The sequence below is a fragment of the Syngnathus scovelli genome, chromosome 1 (assembly GCF_024217435.2).
Source record: "Syngnathus scovelli strain Florida chromosome 1, RoL_Ssco_1.2, whole genome shotgun sequence".
NCBI classification, from domain to species: domain Eukaryota; kingdom Metazoa; phylum Chordata; class Actinopteri; order Syngnathiformes; family Syngnathidae; genus Syngnathus; species Syngnathus scovelli.
Window position 1 is genome coordinate 19,955,396 of NC_090847.1, and position 25,274 is coordinate 19,980,669.

Consider the following 25,274-nt stretch of genomic DNA (forward strand, 5'->3'; position numbering starts at 1 on the left):
TTGTTTGTGTAGTGGCAGGATACAAACAAAAAGATGTGGACTTTCCCTGCAGGGCCGATTGACAAGAAAGGATACGAAACCGATATAAAAAGGTACCAAACAATACTGAAGTTGGCGAATACAAAAGATACAATGGCCTTTCTCACCTGTCTGCCGAGAAAGGTTATTTTCTATTTTTGGTAAAGATGTATTGAGTTTCACATCCGTGTGTTCACGATCTCGGCAATGGGTTATTTCAAACAGGATTATTTTAAATGTTAGAAAGATAATGTGTTAGCAGAATGAAATGAAATTGTGATGCCGAAATAAATAAACAAACAATGCGAATCCCAAAAGTAGCATTACATTTTTGTGCGGGAAAACCCCCCACCTCTATTCGTAAGTACATAAATGGCTGAACTCTTCTTACCTTTTGTTAGGATGGTAGATAACATGGACAACCCAAACATAGCTACCCTCCAGTAACAAAATGAAATGGCTTCTTCTCGCATTCCAAAAACCTACATGTAAGGTAAAATAAAATAAAAAATGGATCAGAAACTAAAAGTACATATTAGGTTCATGAACTCAATAAAACTAACTATAATTATTGTGAGAAATTTATTTTAGCATAGCTTTATTTATATATCTGTACAGAGGAAAGGTCAAATAGTCCTTTGAGAATTGTGGTTCACTCACACAATACTTTTTTTATTATTATCTTGCACCTGACAAATCCTTCATATATATATATATATATATATATATATAAAATAAAACTGAAAAATGAAACTACAATGAAGCATTTACAAAATACATAAATAATATAGTCCGTAATTTTCGGACTATAAGTCGCACCGGAGTATAAGTCGCACCAGCCATAAAATGCACAATACAGTGAAAAAAAACATATATAAGTCGCACCGGAGTATAAGTCGCACTTTTGGGGCAAATTTATTTGTCAAAATCCAACACCAAGAACAGACATGAACCAGCAACAACAGGCTAAACGATACGGTATGCTAACGTGACATATACACAAACGAGGAGCTGAGAACGGGCCTGAGTAACATTCAGAGTTATTCAAATAAGTATTACATAAATAACACGTTTATCAAACCATCTGTGTCACTCCAATTCATTAAATCCATCGATCGTCCTTTATGTAAACAATGCCGCATATGCGCCACATATGCGCCGCTGACGTCGGTAAGTTACATTTCTAATTATTCCACAGACCCATATAACGATATATAAAGTATATTTCAAATAACTATCACATAACAATATTATCAAACCATCTGTGTCACTCCTAATTATTAAATCCATCGATCAAATTCCTCGTCCTTTATGTCAACAACGCCGCGTGCGCGCCACACAGATCTAGTATACAACTATATTGTAGCGTTAACAAAGTACCAGGAAACACGTGGGTTTGGTAAACGGCTCTTTATTTAACAAAACAAGAGTTCAACGAGCCAACAACTACTGAACTGTAATGATAAAAACATATACAAGTTGCTACACGAAATAAAATATATCAAATTACTATAACATAAATACGTTTTTCAAACCTTGTGTCACTCCAAATCATTAAATCCTTCAAATGTGGGGCCCTTCGTCATCTTCGTCATCCCGTGATAGAATCCTTTGTCCTTATGTAAACAACCGCCGCGCTGCTGACGTCACTTGCAGGTCAAATGACAGTAATCCCTTGCTACATCATGGTTCGTTTATCGCGGTTTCACTACATCACGGAATTTGAATTTTGAAAATTTGCGAAAAAATTTACATATAAGTCTCTCCTGAGTATAAGTCGCCCCCCCACCCAAACTATGAAAAAAACGCGACTTATAGTCCGAAAATTACGATAAGTAAAAAATAATGAAAACTAAAAAAAAATCCAAAAACTTTGTCGCACGCATGGACGCGAATCACTCCACGCATGCGGGGTTTGTTGTTAAAATAATAAATTTACTGAAAGGGCAGTTACAGTCAAGACCCGGCGAAACTCCCGCTCTCTGTCAACTACTTCCGGGTACTGAGAATACATTCTAAACATCACACACTGTCCATGTCATCCGCAAAATTATACATTGTACAACCGTAACCGTATGTATCATATTCTTAATCAATAATTAGCTCAGACTACCAGCAGTATTGCAAGTTCTGATCATCATCTTTTCAACAGCTTTACTCACCTGAAACACACACAACAGCGGCAGTTACAGACAAGACCCGGCGAAACTCCCGCTCTCCGTTAACTACTTCCGGGTACTGAGGACCCCCGTAGTTGACTCAGGTGCCTTATTAAAATCCCCAAATATTCGCCACCGATACCATACAGTACTATTTGCATATAACGGCATATAACGTGTTCAGAAACATATTCACAAAGTAATTTAAAAAAAAATTAATTTGGTGAAAAAAATATTGTGAAAAACAACCCAGACACGAACAAAACCTGCACGCCTAATGCAATGTTTTGCATCAAGCTTGCGAGTTCATTGAATCAACTGTTGGGAACATATTTCTGGAAGTGTAATTTTAACAGACTCTGCTGCTCTCTTCTGTTGAAGACGTCTCCATCTCACTTTGTGGTTGATCTCCTTCAAACACTGGATTGTTCTGTCCTCGGCTGTGCCGCGTCTGAACTTCCTTAAAAATTTGAAGAACCTTCCAATCAGACAAATGAGGTGAGTGCTAACCTTGATCAGAGAGAAATAACCGAGAAAACAGATATGTAAATTACCTTGGATTTTGGTATAAGACCCACTCTGAAGAAACCAATTTGCCCTGATTCAATGTTAGTGCAATCTACCACGGTGGAGGCAATGTTTTCTGGTGATGGTCCATCACATAAAACTCCGTCCACCTAAAATTGTCAAACATACAAGAAAAGCAATAAAAGTAACAACTGATGTTAGTAGAACCAATCATTTTTAGCCACCTTATCCCCCAGCTTGGCATAAACTTGGTTGTGGTGGGTCGTGTCGGCCTCTCCTGTAGGGTTGGCTGAGGTCACAGCAACAGGACCTACCTGAAATAAACTTTTTATTTTACACTTGTTTCCCCATTGTCTCCAAAAAAATTGGGTCAAAAATAACCATTGGGGTCAAAAAGGGACCCAGTTATTTATTTAATCAAAACAGTTGGATCAAATGATTTGGTTATAATCTAGTAGACTGATTCATGTCCATTGGTCTTACTAGATCTATAAGGTGTGTCGCCACAGAACAGTCTGGGTTCCTGATAGCAATGCTATGGGGAGTCCCGATGTGTTTGGCAGCGTCTCCTAAACCAAATGTGTCCATCCATGCGCCTGTGGAAGAGTAAGAACAGAAAGAGCAGTTTTATACATAAGACAAAAATGGTTGCTCATCAACAGTAAAGAACACGTGATTTCTTATTGAAATTTCACAAATGATATGAGAGTTTTTTTTTCCCGATTATAAATCACCCAGCCATCCATTTTCTCTTCCACATTGTCCTCATTAAGATCAAAACCCTCCCACACCTCTTGGTATAACCATGCTGATAGATGATGGCCAAGCAGCTTCCATGAAGTCAAGGAGCAGCGGACTCAGCAGGTGTCGGACTGGGTCAAGCTGCTTGATGGAAGACAGCCACAGGGACATGGGTCGGTCCTGTGCCTGCTTCTTCACCCTACGGCAAAGCTCAGCTGTTAAAGAACAACAAATACATGGGAAAATCTCGAATAGATGTGGTATATTGCTAGTTCATTTTAACAAATGCTTTCCTCTTGAGAGATGATCTTCTCCACAGAGGAAAAACACTCACTTGTACGCTTTGACAACTGCATCGGGCCTGTCGCACGCTGCCACCAGCACATAGACCGTGTCGGTAGGGATGCCGCATATTCCACCATTCCTCATGATGTCTGGAAAAGATAAGTGGTTGTGAGTGCGTTCGTTTTTTTCAGTTATAACTCAACTTATAAAACCTATAAAACTACGTATAACTGTCTTGTGTAATTGTACCTGCAATTTGTTGAACTGATGTGGCCTTTCGAGCTGGCAGATGCGGGCAGACATGAGCCCCTCCCCCAAGCCCACTCAGCCTTATTAAAGGCTTGCCAAAGGGAATCTGAGGGGACTGGAAGGTGCTGTTGAAAAGGTGAGCCACAAAACAATAAAAACTGACCAGGCCAAAGATAACGGTGACGCCGATGTCATATCCGTAAGGCAGTGCATCGAGTGAATCCAACAGGAAGCTGATGATGATAAACTGAAAGGTGAGCGCGTATACAAACCATCCGACATTTACAAACAGCGCTGCGGCCGTCACCAAAGCGTTGAACATCAAGAAACCGATGATGCCGACGGCTACGTTAAAACCTCTCACGCCAGCGTACAACCCTCCGTATCGTGTCAAGCCCCACAGCGTCCACATCATGCCGTAGAGGATAAAGACGGTACTCTCAAAGGTCTTCCCTCTGGAGAAAGCGAGCGAGCCGCAGAGCAGCTGCAGGACCCCACCGGCAACCACCACCCAGGGGAGAATGAGCACGGACAACACCGCCTCATCCCCAACTGTAGTTGTGATAGCAAAAGTAGCCAACACGTTACACGCATGGCCCAACACCTCTGCATCTGCATATTTGGAGTACCCTAAGAGAGGTGCGTGGAGGTCCTTGTTATAAGGTCGAACAGTGAAGCCCCTCATCCTGGTTACTAAGGCTTCAAAAAGGCCCTGCCCTGTAGGGATCAATTTAGTGGACACCATGTTGTACGTCGTCACGAAAAGCATACAAGCAGAGCCCATAAATATAACTGCTTGTGCACCCTGACTTCCTTTGTGGAAGAAGCCTTGAGGTTGAGAAGCGATTGCGATACAATAAGCAACAAATAACAGATGGTAGAGGGCTTCCAGCAAGCTCTTCTGACAGCTGAACAGAGTCAGGATGAAGAAAAGCACGGAGAAGACGATTGGGAAGGGCACAGGAGAGTGGGGCTCGACGGAGTAGAACGATAGGAGACCACTGTAGCCCTCGCCCAACTTCAGCACTGCTGTCAAACCATAAAACGTGGCCGAGAGTGGCTCCAAGGCTCGGTAGAAGATGAGGCATGTGGCAAGCTGGAACGCGCCAGCTGTCCACAGCCAGGGGACGTGGCCAACAGATAGTCGAGGGACCACGCCCAGCAGAGGACTGGCCACCACCGAGGCCGACAGCAAGTTCATCACCACGCCCACTGACATCACGTCGTCACACCCGCGCCGGGTCTCCGTCTTCAGCTCGGCTTTTGGCTTCAAGCCCGTCCCTGGAAGTTCCACTTTCCCTTGCGTGATAGTGCTCAACAAACGCCCTGAACCAAAGTAAGCACCCGCAAGACAGACCAGAAGGTAATTTGCTGCTGTGGCAACCTTGCTGAAACCTTCGGCCGACAGGCTGGCGATTTGATGGGCGCAAGCTAAGCTGATGCTGATGGCAATAACAAACAAAAGCACTTGTCGGACTAGCAGAGCGACACTGGCGATGACAACTAGGGCCAAGGCAAAGGCGGCCAAGCCAGGGACCAGTGAGGACCTCAGGTCTTTGGGCTCAAGCACCCCCTGTCCTGTCAGGATGTAGATCAGACTAGAGGCGCACCACAGGGCCGAGATCGTCAAACACAAGGAAGAGAACAACTGCAGCCTATCCCGGCTCCGACACACACCTAGAACAAGACGGCACAATTTACTATGGGATACTTCCAACTTTTATAGCTGTAGTTACAAACCTGCGTAAGCTACAATGGCGGCCACTGTGAGGAGTAGAACCCCCAGGGCAGTTTGGGGGATGAAATCTTTTTGAGGAGAGCTGCCATAGTTGTTTACCAAAAGCAGAAGGGAACCTTGAGAAAAAAAAAGAATTATTCAGACGTTGATTACTAAGAAAACATAAATACATATATAAACAGATACATAAATCGCTACACACGGATATATATATATATATATATATATATATATGTATATGTATATATATATATATATATATATGTATATGTATATATATATATATATATATATTTAGTACTATTTAGTAAATATTTAGTACTACTTAGTATTAGGACTAAAAATCAGTAGTGATACAATAATGTCAATTAATGTTTAATTCTAAACTTTTACTTAATGATTTGTGATTGAAATATGAAATATGTTTTCAACAACTGCATCAGTGTGAAAAGAATTCAGGAATTTGAATTCCAAGCTTTATTATCATTAATTTGTCAAAGGAGATTTGTTTTGTGATGTATTCCAGGTGTTTAACCTTCCATTTAATATTTTACTGTCATTCACATACATCGAAATCATTGAATTGAATCAAAATGTCTTACCACCAGAGATACCCAATATGCCAACGGACATATGCAGCTGAGCCATTGCACCAGGAAAAGTGTAAAGACGTTCCACAGAGCTGCACTTTATACGGCTCTGTGGCATCATCATGCAGACGTCACACCCTCAAGTGTCATATTACTTGGATCACGGAAAAGCTAGTAAAATACATACCGTGGTCAGCCTAGTTTCAAGAAGATGTACTGAATTACGTACTATATTGAATCAATTATTTTCACATTTCATAATAATAATAGCAATTATTATGGTACAGTGACACACGGTTCCATACAGTAGCGGGACAACACAAAAAAGAAAAAAACAGCAACAAAAATGAAATTACTTATTAATTGTGATGTTCATCCTGGTTCAGCAGAGAATGTCTATATCTCAGTTTTGTCCTGTTGGTATTAATTATATATCTGATTCCGTATATTAATTTTGTGGACCAACTGACCTGTTATAAATTAATGAATAAATGAATAAATAAATAAACATATATGCACCGCAATTCATTATAGTATATATCAATGCATATGTGATAATACTGAAAAGTGGAATCAACAATGATGTTTTTCTGTCATATAAAAAATACAACAATTATTATATGTCATCAAAATACTATAAATAAAATTGTGTTTATGTAGCATGGCTTTAAAAAACAAAACAAATCTCAAAGCACAGTGATGGTATACAGTTTCCTATTTAAATGCGAAAGTGAAATACTGAAACAACAACCGTAAAAGTAGTTCAATAGTTATTATTTCCTGAAAAACAAGAACTTGAGGATGAGAGGGATGACCCAGCATATTGGTGTACTAAAAGTGAGCTCTGTGAATGGGATGAGATCATTCTGCACGGTGGGAGGAGACTGGAATGGAGAAGCAAATAAAAGCAAATGTTCACTTCACAAGAGTCACATCTCTTCCTGGGAGAGTCGACACATATTGTGCAGACCTTTTCAAGGTGAGATGGATTTTGTGCTCTATTTTCAGCTTTGTAACATTCACAAACAAAGTATATTCAACTAGTAGGTTTTGTAGGTTTTATGTAGTTTGAACTGTGTCTAAGGGTAAATACCAAGGCCACATTGTTTATGCATGTATTCATTTTTTTTTTTTTTAAATTGATAAACTAAGTGTGTGAGATTGGTTTTACACTTACTCATTTGGGAAATACTTTTGCTGACAACATATTTGAATTTACCTGAAGCAGCACATGAGCCTCCCGTGTCAATGCCTTATGAATTTTTGATGCAAAATAAAGGGAGCATCCATGTAAAGTTAAAGCCTTTACCGATCTTTTCAAATGTACTGTTAAATTACAGTAGAGCCTTCAGTTTGTTCAGATTCCAAAAACAACTCCCACACAAAATGTTGATTTTGAAGTTAAAACAGCACCATGTAAAAAAAAAACAAACATTTTTACATTACCAACACTGTTTAAGGTAACATTGAAACAGTCCTAAAAATGATTGATGAATGAAAATTGAACAGTAATTAAACAATATTAATACAATCACAATACAATTCAGTATAATTGTTCATGAACTTGTTTCGTCACAGTCGGTTCCTAAACCACTTATGTGAGCCCATGTGTTCTGGGGTTGCCATTGACGATTAGCGTCATCAACAATCTGGAGACCTCAACTCACACTGTGTTTGTGTGTGTTTGTGTGTGTGTGTGTCAGGAGCGCCATGGCAAAACGTGTAGCTATTATTCTCTCAGGCTGCGGTGTGTACGACGGCACAGAGATCCATGAGGCCTCAGCTGTCCTTGTTCATTTGAGTCGTGCTGGAGCCAAAGTGAGTCTACTGTCACATAGAGGTGAAAAAAGTACTCACGTTCTGTACTTAAGTAAAATAATTGATTCAACTTCTTTACTTACTAAGTTTAAATAAAGTACAGACTGAAATGTATTGAAGCAATAAGTCGTCAGAAAAATAAATACCCAAAGTATAAATACCTGCAAAATATACTTGAGTACAGTACAATAGTACTTTACTTGCCACACACAACCTCTTTCACTCCATTGTTTGATGCAGCTATTTACGGGTGAAATCCCTCCCCAGGCTCAAATGTTTGCACCGAACCAAGCTCAGATGCACGTTATCGATCATTGTGAAGGGAAACCTTCGGATGGCAAAAGAAACGTCCTGCAGGAGAGCGCCCGAATCGCCAGGGGTGACATCACGGATTTGGCCGAGTTAGATGTTTCAGCGTTCGATGCTGTCATCATCCCTGGTGAGGCTGAGATTTTGCAGTTAAGCCACTTGCCGTGCAGGATTTGTGCCGATCGTAAAAATTAAATCCTTTGTGAGCAAGAATATTAATGATATTAATTATTATATTAATAATGTTACTCCATGTTTTTCTTGAGGGGGAAATGTATCATTTGTTTCTGTAATTAATTAGTAAAAAAAAAAAAAAAAATTCTGTTGTTCAGGCGGTTTTGGCGTGGCGAAAAACCTCAGCGACTGGGGAGTGAAGAATAAGGACTTCAGCATCAAGCCAGATGTGGAGAAGACCCTGAGGGATTTCCACAAAGCTGGAAAGCCGTTGGCCATGTGCTGCATTGCTCCAGTCCTTGCAGCCAAAATCCTGCCAGGTTGTGAGCTCACTGTGGGGCAGGACAAGGAGAGTGACATGTGAGGGATACTATTGCTTGTCACTACGATCAATGCGGCAAGATTGTAACGGGCTGGCTCTGGTCCTTCTCAGGTGGCCGTACGCCCAGACGGCGGGTCTCTTAAAGGAGATGGGCTGTAAGCACGTGAATACAGGAGTGCAACAAGTGCATGTTGACCTTAAGCACAAACTCATCACCGCTCCGGCTTTCATGAGCAACGCTCCAATTCACGAGATCTTCGATGGAATCGGCGTCATGGTTGAAGAAACCCTGAAACTCGCCTAAGATGTCTCCAAAGTCTCTCGTTTGTCTTAATAAAACACATTCATTGTAGTTTTGAAAGTTTTGTGATGCAGAATCATTTTCAATATATACGGTGGCAAACCAAACAAACACTTTCGTCTTGTTTTTGTTGTCAAACATTTAAATAGTTTTGATACGAAGCAGTCAGTGCCTTTGGAAATCAAACATAAACATCAGTTAGCATTGAGTTTGGTCTCGAACTTATCGTCATAGAAACAGGAATCAGTGACCCCCCTTAACCCCCAGTTATGAACATGCAGGATATACGGTCAAGAGATTTTTTAAAAAGTTACCAGCATGTGTGATGTTATGGTCTTTAGTGTGAGAAGTGTTTGAATTGGTCTGTTCCACAAACGACAACAGTTGCGTGGAATTTCCTAGGACGGTCAGGTTCCTGAAAGGAAAAGATTCCCGATCAGGACATTGAATGAATCCCGCTAAGGTGCGCAGAGGTTTTTCGTACAAAGCTTGTCTCACCTCTGTCGGGTACGCTCGGGTGGGTACGTAACGAATCACAAAGCCGCAGCGCCTCTTCCGCGATGTGTTGGGCTCACTAGCATGCACGAGAAGGCCGTCGTGGATCTGTTGCGAGCAAGTTTCCACTTCTGTCTTAAACAATTTCAATTCTTGAACTGTAAGTGTGAATTTTCACTTACAGACATCTGTCCAGCAAAAAGGGGACAAAGCACAGCCTGGTCAGTTTGGAGCAACTCATTCGGGATCTCCTGATTGACTGTCAGCATGTTTCCAGGCCGGACGGCTTGGCGATGAGGAAACATGCCGGAGCAGTGGCTACCTGTAGGAAGAAGCACTTGTTGAGATTACAAATAACATGTTGGGTTCAACAAAAGCTCCCGCAGATCTTTTCACGCAAACAGCCAAATTGAAAATTCATTAAAAAAGGAATTGTTGGTAATTTTTCAGTATTCAGCTACCTGGGATCACCTGCAGGGCTCCGTTCTCTTTCAGCGAGTCATCTAAAGCCAGCCACACCGACAAAACGGGCCCACCGGCAATACCCCAATACCTGTGCGCACAATTTACAAAAGTGAAAATCTGTGATATAGACAGACACCGGAAAACAAAACCAGGTTAAAGCACAGTAGTTTTACTCCTCCCACGTTCTTTAGCACCTGTTTTAACTCTCTTTTGCTGTCATGATATGAAACGATATGATAATATGACTTTGATCTGTTTATTTGTCACCCTCAATTGACTTTTAATGTAAAAAAGTGAATTATTGATCAGCACCAAAATGTTCAACCAAATCACTAGCATAAATGTGAACGGTAATTTATATGGACTGATGATTGACTCCTCGTGGCTGAATGGGACACTTTGACTTGGGGCGAGAAAAATGCAGTTTTTATATACCAAAATATATTTTTTTCAAAAGTCATTTTAGAGCTGTAATTTTAAGATGCCACGATACTTTTGCTCAGTTTTCCTCTCATCCGAATCTAATTTTGGCTCGTACCTATTTACGACATAATGTGGTAGTGCAATAAAGCTTCAAGAATCAAGATTCAAGAATTTAAAGGTACGCAAATCTAAATTAGGACTTGCCTGTGGACTGTAAAAAAAAAAAAAAAAAAAAAAAAAAGTAACATACAAAATCTGTGTTATAATGGAAGCACAAATGTTGAAATATTTCAAAAACGCACCTCATATCTTGATGCCAAGCCACATACGGCAGTTCATCCCCCTGAGTCCTGCCTGCGGGCACCGGGTATTTGCAGATGAAACGGGAATCCAGCAGGATTACGTCAGGTCCCAAGATGGCTTGCAGCACTTGCAAGATGCGAGGGTGTTTGCTCAGGCCCATTACCCAAGGATACTCAAGGTGAACATTATGAAGGCTGTACTGGGTGTAATCTTCACCTGGCAACAAAAAAAAAAAATCCTTTTGTAAAGTACAGAATAACTCCTGGTATGTTTTTTTTTTTTTTTTACCAAATTCCTTCTCCAGGCGGGCAAATGCAAGTGTGGCCTCCCTCAGCTCGCCGTCGTTCAACACGGGCACGCCTGAAAGGAAGCCCTGTTGCTCGTAGGTCTCCAGGAGCTCGCTTGGGGATGTAGTCATGTCTGCTCGTGTTCTGTTCGAAGCAAAAATAAAGACTGTTCCATGAACTATTTTATGGATTTGTGATGACTTAAGGCCCACTTACACCACAAGGAAAACACCCTACACACGACCTTGTTTTCTTGACCCATACCAACATTCAATGTCCAATTTGAAGTCTTTCTAGCATAGCAACGGAATCCACAAGTACCTGCTTTGTGTCCAGTCGTCTTTTCAAGCTCTCCAGTGGTGGAACGCCACGGAAGGAGATTTTATAGAGGTGTGTGAAGCCTGTGGAAATCCTTCTGTCAACTGGCTAAAATAGAAATTATCAAATGAGATATTCAATCCCTCCCGACTCTGACAGAACAAATGACAAGGAAGAGGAAAGTCCATGATACTGTGACGCACGCGGTGGTGGATTCCAAAGAAAGCTCTCCTTTCATACACCTTACACCTGGTCTGTTTCATCTCAGCTCAAAGGGAGGGATATTATGTCAAAGTGCTGGGAATACAAACAATGCTTCCTGCTCAGTAAACTTTATCCGCTGTTTTCATTGTATTGCATTTGAGTTCCCTTGGACTGAATAATTAGCGCGAGACCCATTGTGGGACGAATAAAGGTTCTTGAATCAAATTCCTGAAACGTGACAACAATTGACATCTTGTTGAAAATTGTACTGTGGCGTGATGGTAACCATGAATGTCAATTAATAATACCGTGACCACATTTTGCATTTTTATTTGGTGAATGACTTTACTTTTGGTTGAAAAAAACAGTACTGGCTGCTAAATAATATACTAAAAACGGTTAATAAATCCAAAGTGATTCTAAGTCTTTTTCCTCCCATGCATAATCATTGTTCATAATGTAAAACTTACTAATATTCATAATATATTGCCTTAGCATTAACATAAAAACGTGGACATAAAATCATGATAAAAAACATAACAGACATGAATGTATTCGGCCAACATTAATTAAAAACCCTCCAAAGATTACATCATTTTTCCCAATGACAATTGATGAACTAATGAATGTCGTTCTGAAATCTATTTTGTTAAACCCTGATGTAAATACTAGAATGTACATGATCGTTAAGTGGGACGTCGTCTCAAAACATGAAATTTGGTTATCAAGGTAAATCTGTTATTGGGTGTAAAAATCTTCACTCCCATTAAAAGCTCCTCTTCAATGCCATAGGGCCAAGATGAGGTACTACATTCCTGCACCCTGAATTCACAGACAGTAACATCTGACTATTGCAGCTTAATCCATATCAGGGATGTCCGATTCTGGGGTACTTTTTAAATGTTTCCTTCCTCAAAAAAAAAAAAAAAATGATTAGCTCTTCAGCAAGCTCTTCAGTAGTCTGATAATTATCTTGATATATTTATATTTTTCCCTTGAGTATTGAATATTAAAAGTGCATACATTTCCCAAACAAGGTTGCTATGATCCTGTGTTATGACATAATTTTTTACAGTATTTGGAGGGTTTTCTGGGACATCATGAATCATTTTGGATTTCTTGCTTTCCTTAGTCTTAGCTCCTATTCATGTGCTTAGGACAGAGCGGGTGGTGTTGCTTTCTGGCTGCAGTCTGTGTTCTTTTGTCGCTCCCCTCTGGCTGCAATTCGTTATTGCAGCGGTGCACCAGCACTGGGTCCTTGTTGGGTGCTGTTTTTTTCAACAGCAGCCTCTGCAGCATCTGCTTGTCGGATCGCTCCCTCCGAAAGTCATCCTCGTATACTTTAAGCTGTGACCAAAATGTACAATGGAGGTTGTCGTTATATTCATAATTTTTTCATCCTATTTGTTTTTCTTTTTTTTCAGACCACTGTCTGATTGACTTCTGGTCCTGCTCCCTCTCTGATTGTGCACCAATAATTCTGCATAGCAACAAGAGCTCACATGTGACCAGAAGGAAGAATCTGAGCAATACTAAACATTTGTTACCGCCTCTGCTACATTTTACGAGGAATCACAGCTTGCAGTATTTGTGTCATCTGTGTGATTTGTATTTTTTACATCAAGAACTTGATTAGTATTAAAGCTCTCACTAAGCTTTCCAAAGTGTGTGTGCCCTATAATTTGAACACTACCTGCTCTTGCAGTAGGTCTAGCTGTTGATGCATCTCCTTCCCCTTCCTCCTCAGCCTTTGGTTGTCCTGCAGTGTGTGTTTGTGGTTGCTGTGCTCAGTCTGATATTCTGCCTCATAGATCTTGGTCTACGGACACAAGGCATCATCATGGCACTGGGTCAATACCAATACAATGTACCATATGATCACTTCTGGAGCACGTTGGAGAAAAGAGCCGAGCAACCACTTGGTGGTGCTTTTGTCCATCGAATTTAAATCTTCTTTTCCCATAGCAACAGTGAGTTAAAAGCATTCAGATTCTGTGTTGAAATGAAAAGCCCACCTGACACCTCAGTGCTTCGAGTTGCTCTTTTAGATCCAGCACTTCTTGATGGGAGTCGCAGTTCCGGTGGTTGGCCTTCTGCTTCACATCCAGACTGGGAGAGGATACGGGGAAGCTGGAGGACGAGAAGTTGGGCGCCGTGACCCTGACCCTGTCCTGCGATGAGAAACAATTCTTGCATCGGGGCTCACAATTCATCGCCAGACGAAACAGAGAGAGATGAAGATACTTTTTGGATGGGTGGCTGCTGCCTCTGTTGCTCCAGTAACCGCACATATTCTTGAAGTTCTTGATTCTTCTTCAGCTCCAGCATGAGTGTCTGCTCGTAATAGTCCTTTGCACTCTGCACTCAGACAAACAGGCGCTCTGTGTTACTGTGATTGGAAATAGTTGTTTGTCAATATGTAGCAGAGGTGACCAATCCCAAGTCAGCTGGGATAGGATCCAGCTCACAGCCACAAGGATCTCCTGTGCATCATTTCCATGTTTCTGTGTGTGTTTACCTGCTGGTTGTCCACTTTAAGCAGTAGTTTGCCGTTGAGCTCTTTGAGGGAGGCATTTTCCATCTCCAAACCTTCCAGCCGGTGCTGCAACCCCAGGGTGGTATTGCGATACATCTGATCCCACTCCTCATTCATTTTCATCAGCTGCAACACAGCGATTTCATCACCTCCATTAGTGTAATCACTATTATCATTGTCACACTTTTTTATTGGATTTTGAATCGGGATTCAGGAGTGGCTCAACATACTCGACTTGGTATGATGGTTAAAAAAAAACCTTGTGCTTTTCTTTTGAAAACTTTTTTTGTATTCAATACATTGTAGTGATTCTATTTCATGTGGAATTTATACAAATCAGGTTTTTTTTGTGCGGTTAGTCACAGACTTCAGAGGGCAGCTCAAGGTGTTCCTTTTTGCCTTTTTTAATTGATGAACTGAAAACACCAACTGAACATTTTTTTCCATTCCACCATCACATCATTACTGCTGTCACACTGAAATGGAAATAAAAAATAGCTGGATCAGAAGAATGAATTACTTTTCTTTAAAATCCGGAAGTATAGCTCAAGGTTATAGGATTTTGGGGGGGGGGAGTCATTTTGACACCTCAGCAGCAATATTTCACACACCGCCCACATCCTCCGATTTTTACAGAGAACCGTGTCCTTTCCAACATCAGCAATACACACAACAACACAGAAACAGCAAGTTGTACCTCCTTGTTAACTCTGCGGAGCTCCGTGTTCTTGTTAAGCAGCAGCAGCTTCTCTTGATCAGCCGAGGTGATGCTCATGCTGTCAGCCACATGCTGCTCCACAGAGGGTGACCTGTGAGACATCAAATACAAACTGTCTATTCTGTATCCACGTACAGTACAGGTGACCATCGCCACAAAGCAAAGCTTTTTCACCTCCCTTTAGGCAGGCAGACAGTCACGCACACACAAATAGATTGGTCTATGTAGCAAATTGTCTTACTGGACAGCTAAATCTTTGAAGGCAATGCCACTATTACTGGACTGACAAGTTCATACCTATGTATGTCAAATGACAAGTTACTCATTGCGTCATGCCCTCTCCAACTGAGCTCTACCATATTGAGTGGAATCATAATCCCAGTAAATCCAGGCGGATCAAATCAGTCTACTTTAAAATCAAACCAGACTTTAATAATATGACACCCCGTGTAGGGTGATGTGTGCCAATCGGTCTTTAACTGGAGAGAAATTCCAGATACCTGAAAAGTCTCCTAAAGTGCTGTTCTGAAGCATTTCTAATTATTGTTACTTCCCACCAATGGCGGAAAACAGTAGCGGCGGATTTCCATGAATAAAAACAAACACACATGCACAGAAGAACCTCAGGGTACTTTATCGCCCACTCGCAAAGAGTGAGTGCACTTTCGGAGAATAAAACCCAAGCCATTATGTTCACCCACGCACACACACAAATATATGTACGTGTAGTCACATTAGGCACTCGAGACTGCCAACAAATGTTTACCTTCATTTGCATGATGTTGGAAACCAATCATAACTACTGAAACATTTTGGATGACAAGCCAAGTAAAAATATTAGCAGGCATTAATTAGCCATAGCAGCTTGCCCAGTGCTGGTGAGATCTCATCTCGGAGGAATAGCCTGCGGGGAGGGAATAGAGATGACATGCTCCTGGAAGAACACACACAACTTTGCATGTAGCGCCCGGGGCCTTCTCACACATGCCTGCTGCAGGACTTACAAAGAGAAAGACGACAACCAACTGCTACCTCATCTCCCTTTAGGCCAAACTCCCCCGCAAAAGCGCCAGCTTTCATCAACTTGCTTTACATGCACGGCACTGCTCTGTGAGTTCTTCTGGACAAGGTATTGTCAAACAGGCAAGATGGAGTTCTCGACACGAGGACTTGTTTATTTGTAGAGAGCTGAAGTAAAGTTACATCAGTGTGCCAGTCTCTAAACTGGCAGCTAAAAGTTAGAGACCAAATCCAAAGCATATTCAAGATAAATCTTCCCATTTTTAATATACTTACCGACTCCAAATAACCTCTGATCAATCTCTGTCGTCTTTTTTTCCTCACTCTCCAGATATTGAAATAATCTTACTTTTAAATTTTGTTCCAAAGATTAGATTTCCATTTGACCAGTTGTGGATATTTTACTCTCAATAGCCTAATTTAAGTTTTTGAAAAGAATATTAATGGTCAGATAGAGTACATGTCCATGTTAGTCGGAGACAGTGGTCTGGAGTTTTCTTTATACGGCCACCGCGTGAGCTCTTTTGGCTGTATGGTTGTTATTCCTTTGTACAAAATTACGATATTGAAGTCATTTTAACTTCAACACTAAGCTATCAGTATTAAAAAAAAAATCAAATGAGAAGGGTTTGAAGCAAAACCAAAGCTGTCACAACTGTCCTTTTGGGACAGCACATTGCTGATCTCAAGCCATTTCTGACAGCTGCTAAACACTGTAACTCATTTTTACAAAGTTTCCCTTCCTAAGGTGTCTTGGAAGGGCACCAAAATGCAATATGTTAATACTCCTGTCAAGTTTTATGATAGAAGGTGATAACAAATCGGTCTAAGGACAGCTGACTTGACGTTGACATCGTTTGCGTAGCCATGATGAGATTATAATATTGAAAATATAACATGTGACCTCAAGTGGTTGACTAGACATGAGATTGTTGGGGGGGAAGTCCGATAATGTGATGAGCTCATGGGAAACTCCATGAACACTTTTCCTTCCTCTTCTTCACTGGTGCTTTTTTTCCCTTAAAAAAAAGAGTTTCTCTAACAATCTAATAGATTACTCATGTTCATCATAAAAGTAAAAGGGGGTAAGAAAATTTAGTGATAACGTCATAAAGTCCATATCTGAACATAATGCCTCATCAATATCAATTCCACTTCCACAGTTGACATGTTGCATTTTAGGTACAAATAGAAATCCAGAGGATACATACCAGGATGTTTCTGATGATCTTCTGGGGGCGAGTTCGCTTGTCACTGACGAGTCTTTGTGTGCCGCTGATGAGGATGAAGATGTCAAAGCCAGCTTCTCTTGATCCATAGCTGATCAAATAGTACGATTTCTGCTCTCACATGCTCTCCCTGTGGGCCAAAGTAACTAGTGTCAGTATTGTTGCACAACATAAGAGGAAGTCGCCGAGGTCTCGGGGCCACATGATTCAAAAATATGAGAAGAGGAAATGATGCTCTCTGGCAATGATAAGCTGTTTGGGCTTTGAACCAATTTGGTTCATTTTGCAAATACATTGAAAATTGCACGAGGTAACGGTGCACTTTTTCAAATGTTACCTGGGAAACTTGAGTCAACGAATGATTCATTAAGTAAAAAGGTGAATAGAAGAGCTTCTCACCTGACGACAAAAAAAGTAGAACAATACCTCAAAGTTAAGACATATACAGTACTTATCAAACAGCTACATATATATTAAAGTTTGATGTCAAACTAAACATAAAAAAAGATCATTACATATTGACATCATTTTGTGTTAAAGTTGTTGTTAGCTTAATGCTAACATAGAATAGGAAACACCATAGATGGGCTAATACTTTAACAGTGGATATTTGAGCTACTACACATGTAGACAGACAATCATATTTGTTTATCGTCTGACTAATATTACTGCAGATTACTAAATCATATGCACTAGCGGTTTTCCCATCTGCGATTCTTTGAATTTAAATGTGACCCTTGAGCATAAAAACTGCCTACCCCTCACTTATTCAAAAATGTTTCCAATATTTCTAATTAATCTTTACACACTAATAAATACATACAGGATTTAAAGCGCTGTATGGCTTCCACATATTTGTAAACCAAAATACTAATAGAAATGAGCTTGTTGGAATTGATGACCGTAAAGCGTTTAAGTGTTCTCCAGGTTGTTTCCAAGGAGCTGGTGAAGAAAGTCTGTCGTGCCGCATGATAATGCAGGACCTGGCTGTAAGTGATGACAACAGTGTCATACATATATTCATGACAAATAATGAAAGGGTCAGACTGATTGTATTCACCAGTGTCCTCGCTGCAGTAGGTTAATTAGAAAATCACATGCTCATTCGAAGGACAATCGAGCAAATTAAAAGATTTTTCTTAATTATTTTTCCCTCATCACGCTGAGCTGTCTTTTATTAGCGCAAGCTGAATTAATTCCCGACCTTACTTGTGCCTTGTTTGCCTGTGCTAGAGTGCAAAATATTTAAGACAACATCTTGATCGAGATCATAATATCTTTTTTTTTAAATATTTGACCAGTTTTTACCCGTCTGATTTGAAAACGATTATTTGTCTTGTTTGTTTTGTAGCTTTTACTGTATATAATATGAGGTCCTCATACTTTTATTTGGGTTGACAGTCATAATGGCCCTCCAAAAGAAGCTATGACTACAATGCGGCCCGACAAAAAAATGAGTTTGACACCCCTGATCTAGATCTTGAGGAAATCACAATGACCACGAGACATCTTGAAAAACCTCTGAAATAAGAGTAAAAAGTGCATGCTCTATACCAGTAAATAAATAAATGACAGAATTTAATCATCATTAAGTATACACTATTTATCATGCTCATTTAAAACTAGATAAATGAAATATTTATTTATTTAATTTGCATCTAATTATTTTATTTTTGTGACATTCAAGGTGACTCGGCTGAGCGGTGTGGTGGCGCCATCTTTTGCATAATGTGCTTCACTGAATGAACACAGAGTTGAACCACTAAAAGCATTTCTTTTTTTGACTCCTTTAAGTGTTGAATACTCAGGGAAGGAGCAGGAGAGGCAACAATGTACATCGACGCTGTGCACTAGCTGCGACCGAGTCACTCGGGTGATTCCGTTCACGTGTCTCTTCCATCTATCTCGGACGCCAGTCAGAGTATTGCTGTGCCAAGCAGAGAGTTTACCAGGCAGCCCCACAACAGCACTGCAGTGCTTTTATTGACCCAAAACTCTGTCACAGTTAAGGACAAATGGGTTGCTGCTTCCGAGGGGGATTAATAAGGAGCAGAACGTGGAGGTGGATTTTGCTTGAACGTCACCAACAACTAAAAGGAGTTTGATTTTTTCTCACTGAGACAAACAAGGAGCTCAGTGCGGCCAATATGCTTTGGTAACAATTGAATGACATATTTGGTCCTGTGATTGAAGGTGATGACGGTTACAGGTACCGGACATCCGTGGAAATCCTGAACAGCGTCTATTCAGACAAGTCAGAGGTGGCGCCATGTATGACTTGACTATTTCTGTCAAACGTCAACAGCACATTGATTCACAACAAGCATGCCTGCTACTTAGTATTTATGATTTGCATGCAACACTTAAACAAAACGCAATTATAGATTGAGACGATTCATAAATTATGTACATATGTCTGCTTCAATTTGTCAATTTTATCAAAACATGCTGTCCTCTTCTGCTATAACTGTTATAGCTATGCTGTGTGTATTTTACATCATAGGATGTGCGTGCCACAAAACACAAAAATAAAATGGCTGATAATTGACCTTTTATTTACCTTTTCACGCTCTTCTCCCTTTTGAAGATATTTCTCCCAACGTGTAAACTACATTAAAATGGAATGAATTTAATCAGATCCATTTTAATTTGCAGCTCAACAAGATATCGGGACTAACTGATCTGGAACGCTGTGCTTTAGAGTTATTCTCTCATTGCTGCCCTCTTCCTTCCAGGCTCCATTTCTGAATCAGACAAACAAAGAAATCATCAAAACAGGCCTGCTAGTTAATTGTGACCCATATGTACGAGTTAAAGGAACAAAAACAAGCAGCAAAGTGTTGTCTGTGTATGTTTTTCTCTGAAGAAAAGGAAATGAGGCAAAGAGTAGGTCTGTCTATCACACCAAGGGTATGTTTTATAAATATTGTTGGGGCAAAAGCGTGTTTAGGAGTGACAGCAGCATTTCTCTCCAATAACACACAAGGCTGACTCCAAAATATTTCTTTTTTTTCATCACTTGGACTCTGTGCCAGCTGAGAGCTTGTTGAATGATTGTCAGTGAAATGTGGAGGTAGGCATGGAGGAGGGGGGGGGGGCGTTGACTTTGACTTTGCAATTTTAGTATTAACATAGTCAATGCACAATTTGTCTTTGCGGGCCAAATATAATAATTAGACTGCGGGCCAGATTTGGCCCACCGGCCAGAGTTTGACACCCGTGAGTTATCGTATTTGATCTGGAACCAGTCCCCTCTGACCTCTCCCTTTGTACGCAACCTTCACGGCGCTGGAGGTTTGTCTTTTTTGGTATATTTTCTGCAAACGCGAAAGCCTGGTTGATTGTTACTGGATCAGCAGTTTGTGGAATATGCAGACCAGCCCAACTGCAAGCAGCTACCATGCTGGGTTCAAAGTCACTTTAATTCCCTTGCCTTCCTCATCTAATACCGTACACCTTGAACTACAAAGTAGTTCCCAAATAAATGAGTGAGCTGGGAATACAACAAACATGACTGGTTGAAAAAAAAAAAAAAAACCTTTCAAGGCTGCAGCTTACTTTTGGGAGATGCTGGACTTAAGCGATGCCAGCTCTAAGAGCAGTAACTTGTATCAAGGGCTGTGGGGTGCAATTTACCTGACAGAATCAATGGGAGCAATTAACAAAAGAGCTAAATGAGTGAAAATTGTGCCAAATCTGTTAATAAACTGTTAATTCAGTGTGTTTGCATGTAAACATTATTTACAGATGAGTCTTGTGTTTGTAGAAAAAAGTAAGGATGCTATATAGGAAGAAAGCAAATCAGTTTGATTTGATCTTGATTGAATTCCTTTCTTATAGTGTTTTTTTCCCAGTGCTGCTTATTTTACACTCGAATCTCCACAATTGTTAAACTACCCATTGGAAACAGAGAGCAAGATCATCCAGTCAGATATTTGCACATACAATGGTCATTTTTTAAATTCTCTGCCTTCAGATAATTATTCTCTGAGACTAATTGCAGCTTTAGTCCTATAGGAGCATTATTTCTTGAGGGTGTAGACAGTTGAATGTGCGCTGGCCCGTTTCTTATTTATTTTCAAGCCAATACTAGTATTTATGTAGTGAGCTGGGAAATCATAAATTAAGGAACGCTAGCTTCTAAATATAAAATTCCCGGATCATTAGCTGCATTTGATTGGACGTAAAAGCACCTAATCATCTCTTGGTTGCAGTGAACTCTGAGAAATGTCGATTTTTCTGCAACATCTCATCAGACAGAGGAGATGGAGGAAGGTGCTCATAAAACTTCAACATTTTTTTCTACGATTGACAGTGTCTCGTAACCATTGCAACTGCTCTCTGATGACATCACCAATCAGCTTTGTGACACGCAAATGGGCTCCCGCAGAGTGGGGTCATCCTGGCGACAGGCCGCTCAATTGGTTTAATCAAGCAAAGGTACAGAAGGGGAACAGATGGTGTAGGAAGTGCGGATTCATTGATTTATCTGACTTGCCGCCATAACAAACATGAGCTTGCCTGATCCCGATCACTTGGATAGCAACTCTTCACAAGAAGAAGAAGCCAAGTCCTTTTCGCTGTTTGAATGATTTATGTTTCTGTCTGCCGATGACAAACATCTTTTAGGAGATGCAAATGAAATAAACCTCACAATAAAATAACCTTCGCTCCACTAGCCATTGCCACAACATAATAATCCTTCTATATGCACATTTACATGGCAACATCTTGGCATGGAAACAACTGTCATAATAATAGTGCTCAAGGAAAATGGCTAAATATGCTATCTTTTGCATAAATACATAAATTGCACTTTTTTTAATCAGTGTCTGTTTTCAGACAAAAAATCCTGAACAAACAACCCAAAAAACAGCTCAAGGAGAATTGTAATGTTATATAAGAAGATCAATAGTTTCTTCAAACACTGGTCAGAATTCATTTGAAACGGACCGCTTGTTCAACTCCTCAAATAAAAAAAGGATTGCTTTAAAAGTCCAACAGACAGACAGACTCGGTTGGCTACGCAACATGATCTTGAAAAAGTTCATATTCGGGCTGGACTGTAAATCTGCCTTCATCTGCCAATATTCATCCAGCTTTGGAACGGCTTCACAAAAACATAAAGATGAAATATTAGCTTCCCAGTACTTCAGCTCCCCTTCACTTCTACTGCGTCCTTACATCGTCATAAATATGAGCAATATAAGATGGCATTGTCTTTCACGGGACAGTAACTTTCCTAAGAGTGCCTTTCTTTGACTAGCGACTGGAAATCCATTAAGTGGACGCATACATTAGTATAGAGGGTGGGATGGAACAAGTTGCTCGCATGTCCATCAGACAAAGGACATACGCAATGGAACACAAATTAAATAATTCCTTAGATTTTTGCATAAAATACATGAAAATAACTTTCAGGATCAAACTGTAGAGCCTAAAATGAATTATTATTGAAAATGCTTCAATGTTATCTGCTGTGATCCTGCTTTTTACACCTACAGAAATCAATTTATTGTATAATGCGCATCGTTGGGCATGACTATTGATGCACACGTTAACTTGGTTAGTTGGGATTGGTTTACTGGAAATATTTAGAGTCGTCGGTCCACACTACACAATTTGTTCCACTGTAAGTGCGATGTCATACCTTGCTGGTTTGTTCCTAGTTACTTGAATGTTCTCTCTTCCATCTGCTGTGTCGTGCCTTTTCCAAAAAGGGAGTAGATGAAGTCAGTGATGTAACCTGCCAGGTTTCCTCATTCGTCATACTGCCCCCGACCCAGGCCAGAAGCATTAGCTCACCGCAGGCCTTAATTGGGACGTGTCTAATAACTGAGGTCCCCAGGGTTCGCTCTAATGAATAGAGAATATCATTAATGCCACTGTGACGGATATCGGCTTGCAGCTCTCCGGCATTTCACAACCTCACTCTGTCTCTCTCTCCTCCTCAGTAAATACTCTCAGGGTCCACCAGAGCTACCCACAAGCTCAAATCAGTTTTTAACAATCAATTGCCTTTGTCTGCTCGGTCTATCTGTTTCCCATTCTTTTCCTTGCATTATTTACAGTGTTGAGCTAAGAATAAGGTGGGTGTGTGCTTGAGATTTGCCCGGTGCTGCGTCAGCATCAGTGTCAACAGGTGAGTCGAACATAAGATGAACGAGTGAACAGCTGCTGTGTTTTATGGTGAGGTCACCTCGAGGCATCGATCTCTCGCTGTCTGCCACGTTGTCACGGCTCACATGGGGAGACGCCGTTAGATTCACCCAGCATCTTAACCTCCCCGCTTTTCCATCTGTCTGTTCGCATGCTGCGAACTGCCCTTCAAAAATAGGGGACAAACTGTTTTGTATGCAGCGCCATCTGCAGCAGAAGGACATAGAAAGATGTTTTGTCACACAAAACCTGAAAAATGAATGGTATAGAAAACGGATGGAAGGATGGAGGTTTGTGACATATGGGATAAAGTTGCATCGACATTTCTATTTCTGGATGGGTGCTTGGGGGATTACGTTTGCATGATAACCAAAAGTGACTGGCAGAGAGTTTGATCAGCAATGGCAAGCTCTAACAAGGGGTTCTTGAGTGGAATGAGAATGAATGTGAGCATGAGAAATTGAGAGAGGCAAAGGACAATTGGGGTCCGAGATGGTGCGTGACGTTCGAGTGGGATTAGCTAGCTAACAGAATGACCTGAAAATCTTTAGTAAGTCTTTCTGTGTTTGCTTGTGTATCTTTGCAAGGGTGCGTTTAGGTCACGGGTGTTTACAGTCAGGGCTGATGCAGTGCCACTGCTTCACATTGACTGACAGCTTATCATTAAACATTGACCCTTGCATATTTAGCAGGCGAACACGAAAACTTAGCTCTGTTAAAAGTTATGGCACTGGCATGGACGCGGCGTCTGGATAATCTATTCTGTGGAGGGAAGGGGGGGCGGGGGTGAATTAATGGTGTAGTTCAATAAAAATAAGTGTAATTTAGGACATGGTATGAGTTATACAAGCTATCACTAAACATTTGACATCAAGGCAAACTATGCTGCAGTGCCCTAACCTTGGCTGTAATAGATGGAGCAGCTATTCCTTTATGCATTGGTCACCAGCATGGACAATTTAAATGTCAACCAGGCCCGTGGGGGGAAGAAGCAGTGCTTCCTAACTGCATCAGCTTGGAACATATCCAAAATGTCTGCCTTTGAGCCTCAATGGTGTCGTACCTCCTGCACGTACACACACTCATATACAATCTTGACGTTGACCCCCTGCTTTTTGTCCTCAAGGGAGTCTAGTCAGTGTGACTTGTGAAAAATACAGCGTGCGGGGGGGGGGAGGGTAAAAGAACACAGAGTTGACCCAAGCTGCACTTGGTCAAGGCTTGTCAAACATCACCAGACAAATGTTCTTCAGTGATGTGTTTTGTGATAGTGTTTTTAGGTGGTGGTGATATGCACTCTGGGGCTGGTGCACACACGCAGAGTCAAACTGAAGGCACATGTGCACAGGCACGTATGCGCTTGTCACCGCAAGGGAAACAGAGCACAGTAACATGAAATAGAGTCGACACCTACTTTGCATGCAAAGTGTGTGATCTGTGATCTGTGTCTGTGATGCATTCCATTGTCTTAAACACGTAACTTTTATTTCAACATTTGCTACAATGTAATAATTGAGTCAGCATATTTACATTTCAGATTTGCGCTGTAGCATTTATCTGCCAACAATCCAGGCAGGGAGATTTTGTTAGCCATAGGAGTATAACCAATAGTGAATAATAAAAACTTGCTTCATCTGTTCTAGGGTAGCGACTTATCACCACCTTTAAAGAGAAATAAACATTGTGCACAGTGCTCAAACACATACGATATTCCCCTTATTTGCCATGACGAAGTATTAAACTCTCAGTGCTTTGCAGCATTTCAAAAACTAATTCAGACCTTTGCATGGAGGCATCAACTAAATGATATTCAATATGCAGTTCATTTGCAAAGCAAATGAGGTGGCACAATTCCAGCTGGGACGCAATTGCTGTCAAGTGAGTT

The 25,274-nt window shown here is 40.8% G+C and overlaps 4 protein-coding genes across 5 annotated transcripts in view; 1 reads left to right on the plus strand and 3 right to left on the minus strand.

Moving 5' to 3' along the window:
• Positions 1 to 1,229: 1,229 nt before the first annotated feature.
• Positions 1,230 to 7,009, minus strand: si:ch211-153b23.4 (uncharacterized protein LOC335392 homolog). Its single transcript, XM_049753476.2, has 9 exons — positions 6,321 to 7,009; positions 5,721 to 5,834; positions 3,981 to 5,657; positions 3,781 to 3,880; positions 3,497 to 3,645; positions 3,189 to 3,301; positions 2,930 to 3,019; positions 2,732 to 2,854; positions 1,230 to 2,655 (listed from the first exon to the last, which is right to left on the minus strand). The coding sequence occupies exons 1-9, from the start codon at positions 6,430 to 6,432 to the stop codon at positions 2,527 to 2,529; spliced, it is 2,607 nt and encodes an 868-aa protein (XP_049609433.1). The 5' UTR covers positions 6,433 to 7,009; the 3' UTR covers positions 1,230 to 2,526.
• A 165-nt stretch (positions 7,010 to 7,174) lies between these two features.
• On the plus strand, positions 7,175 to 9,343 carry si:ch211-153b23.5 (uncharacterized protein LOC321177 homolog). The gene is made up of 5 exons (XM_049742433.1): positions 7,175 to 7,287; positions 8,012 to 8,126; positions 8,394 to 8,565; positions 8,768 to 8,969; positions 9,043 to 9,343. The coding sequence occupies exons 1-5, from the start codon at positions 7,220 to 7,222 to the stop codon at positions 9,233 to 9,235; spliced, it is 750 nt and encodes a 249-aa protein (XP_049598390.1). The 5' UTR covers positions 7,175 to 7,219; the 3' UTR covers positions 9,236 to 9,343.
• On the minus strand, positions 9,326 to 11,899 carry zgc:174917 (uncharacterized protein LOC565650 homolog). Its single transcript, XM_049742421.1, has 7 exons — positions 11,527 to 11,899; positions 11,207 to 11,349; positions 10,918 to 11,134; positions 10,189 to 10,280; positions 9,910 to 10,049; positions 9,731 to 9,835; positions 9,326 to 9,647 (listed from the first exon to the last, which is right to left on the minus strand). The coding sequence occupies exons 2-7, from the start codon at positions 11,334 to 11,336 to the stop codon at positions 9,570 to 9,572; spliced, it is 762 nt and encodes a 253-aa protein (XP_049598378.1). The 5' UTR covers positions 11,337 to 11,349; positions 11,527 to 11,899; the 3' UTR covers positions 9,326 to 9,569.
• A 142-nt stretch (positions 11,900 to 12,041) lies between these two features.
• The window catches only part of si:ch211-153b23.7 (TNFAIP3-interacting protein 1), a 47,280-nt gene continuing 34,047 nt past the window's right edge, over positions 12,042 to 25,274 (minus strand). Inside the window, exons 3-9 of one of the 2 annotated variants that reach the window (XM_049742404.1) lie at positions 17,213 to 17,360; positions 14,961 to 15,072; positions 14,246 to 14,389; positions 13,972 to 14,085; positions 13,743 to 13,898; positions 13,421 to 13,546; positions 12,042 to 13,074 (exon numbers count right to left, since the gene is read on the minus strand). In XM_049742404.1, coding sequence (XP_049598361.1) covers positions 12,862 to 13,074; positions 13,421 to 13,546; positions 13,743 to 13,898; positions 13,972 to 14,085; positions 14,246 to 14,389; positions 14,961 to 15,072; positions 17,213 to 17,319 — 972 coding nt within the window. In that variant the 5' untranslated portion in view covers positions 17,320 to 17,360 and the 3' untranslated portion in view covers positions 12,042 to 12,861. Of the gene's footprint in view, positions 13,075 to 13,420; positions 13,547 to 13,742; positions 13,899 to 13,971; positions 14,086 to 14,245; positions 14,390 to 14,960; positions 15,073 to 17,212; positions 17,626 to 25,274 lie in introns of those variants that run through there. The other variant, XM_049742395.2, reaches the window with a different exon arrangement.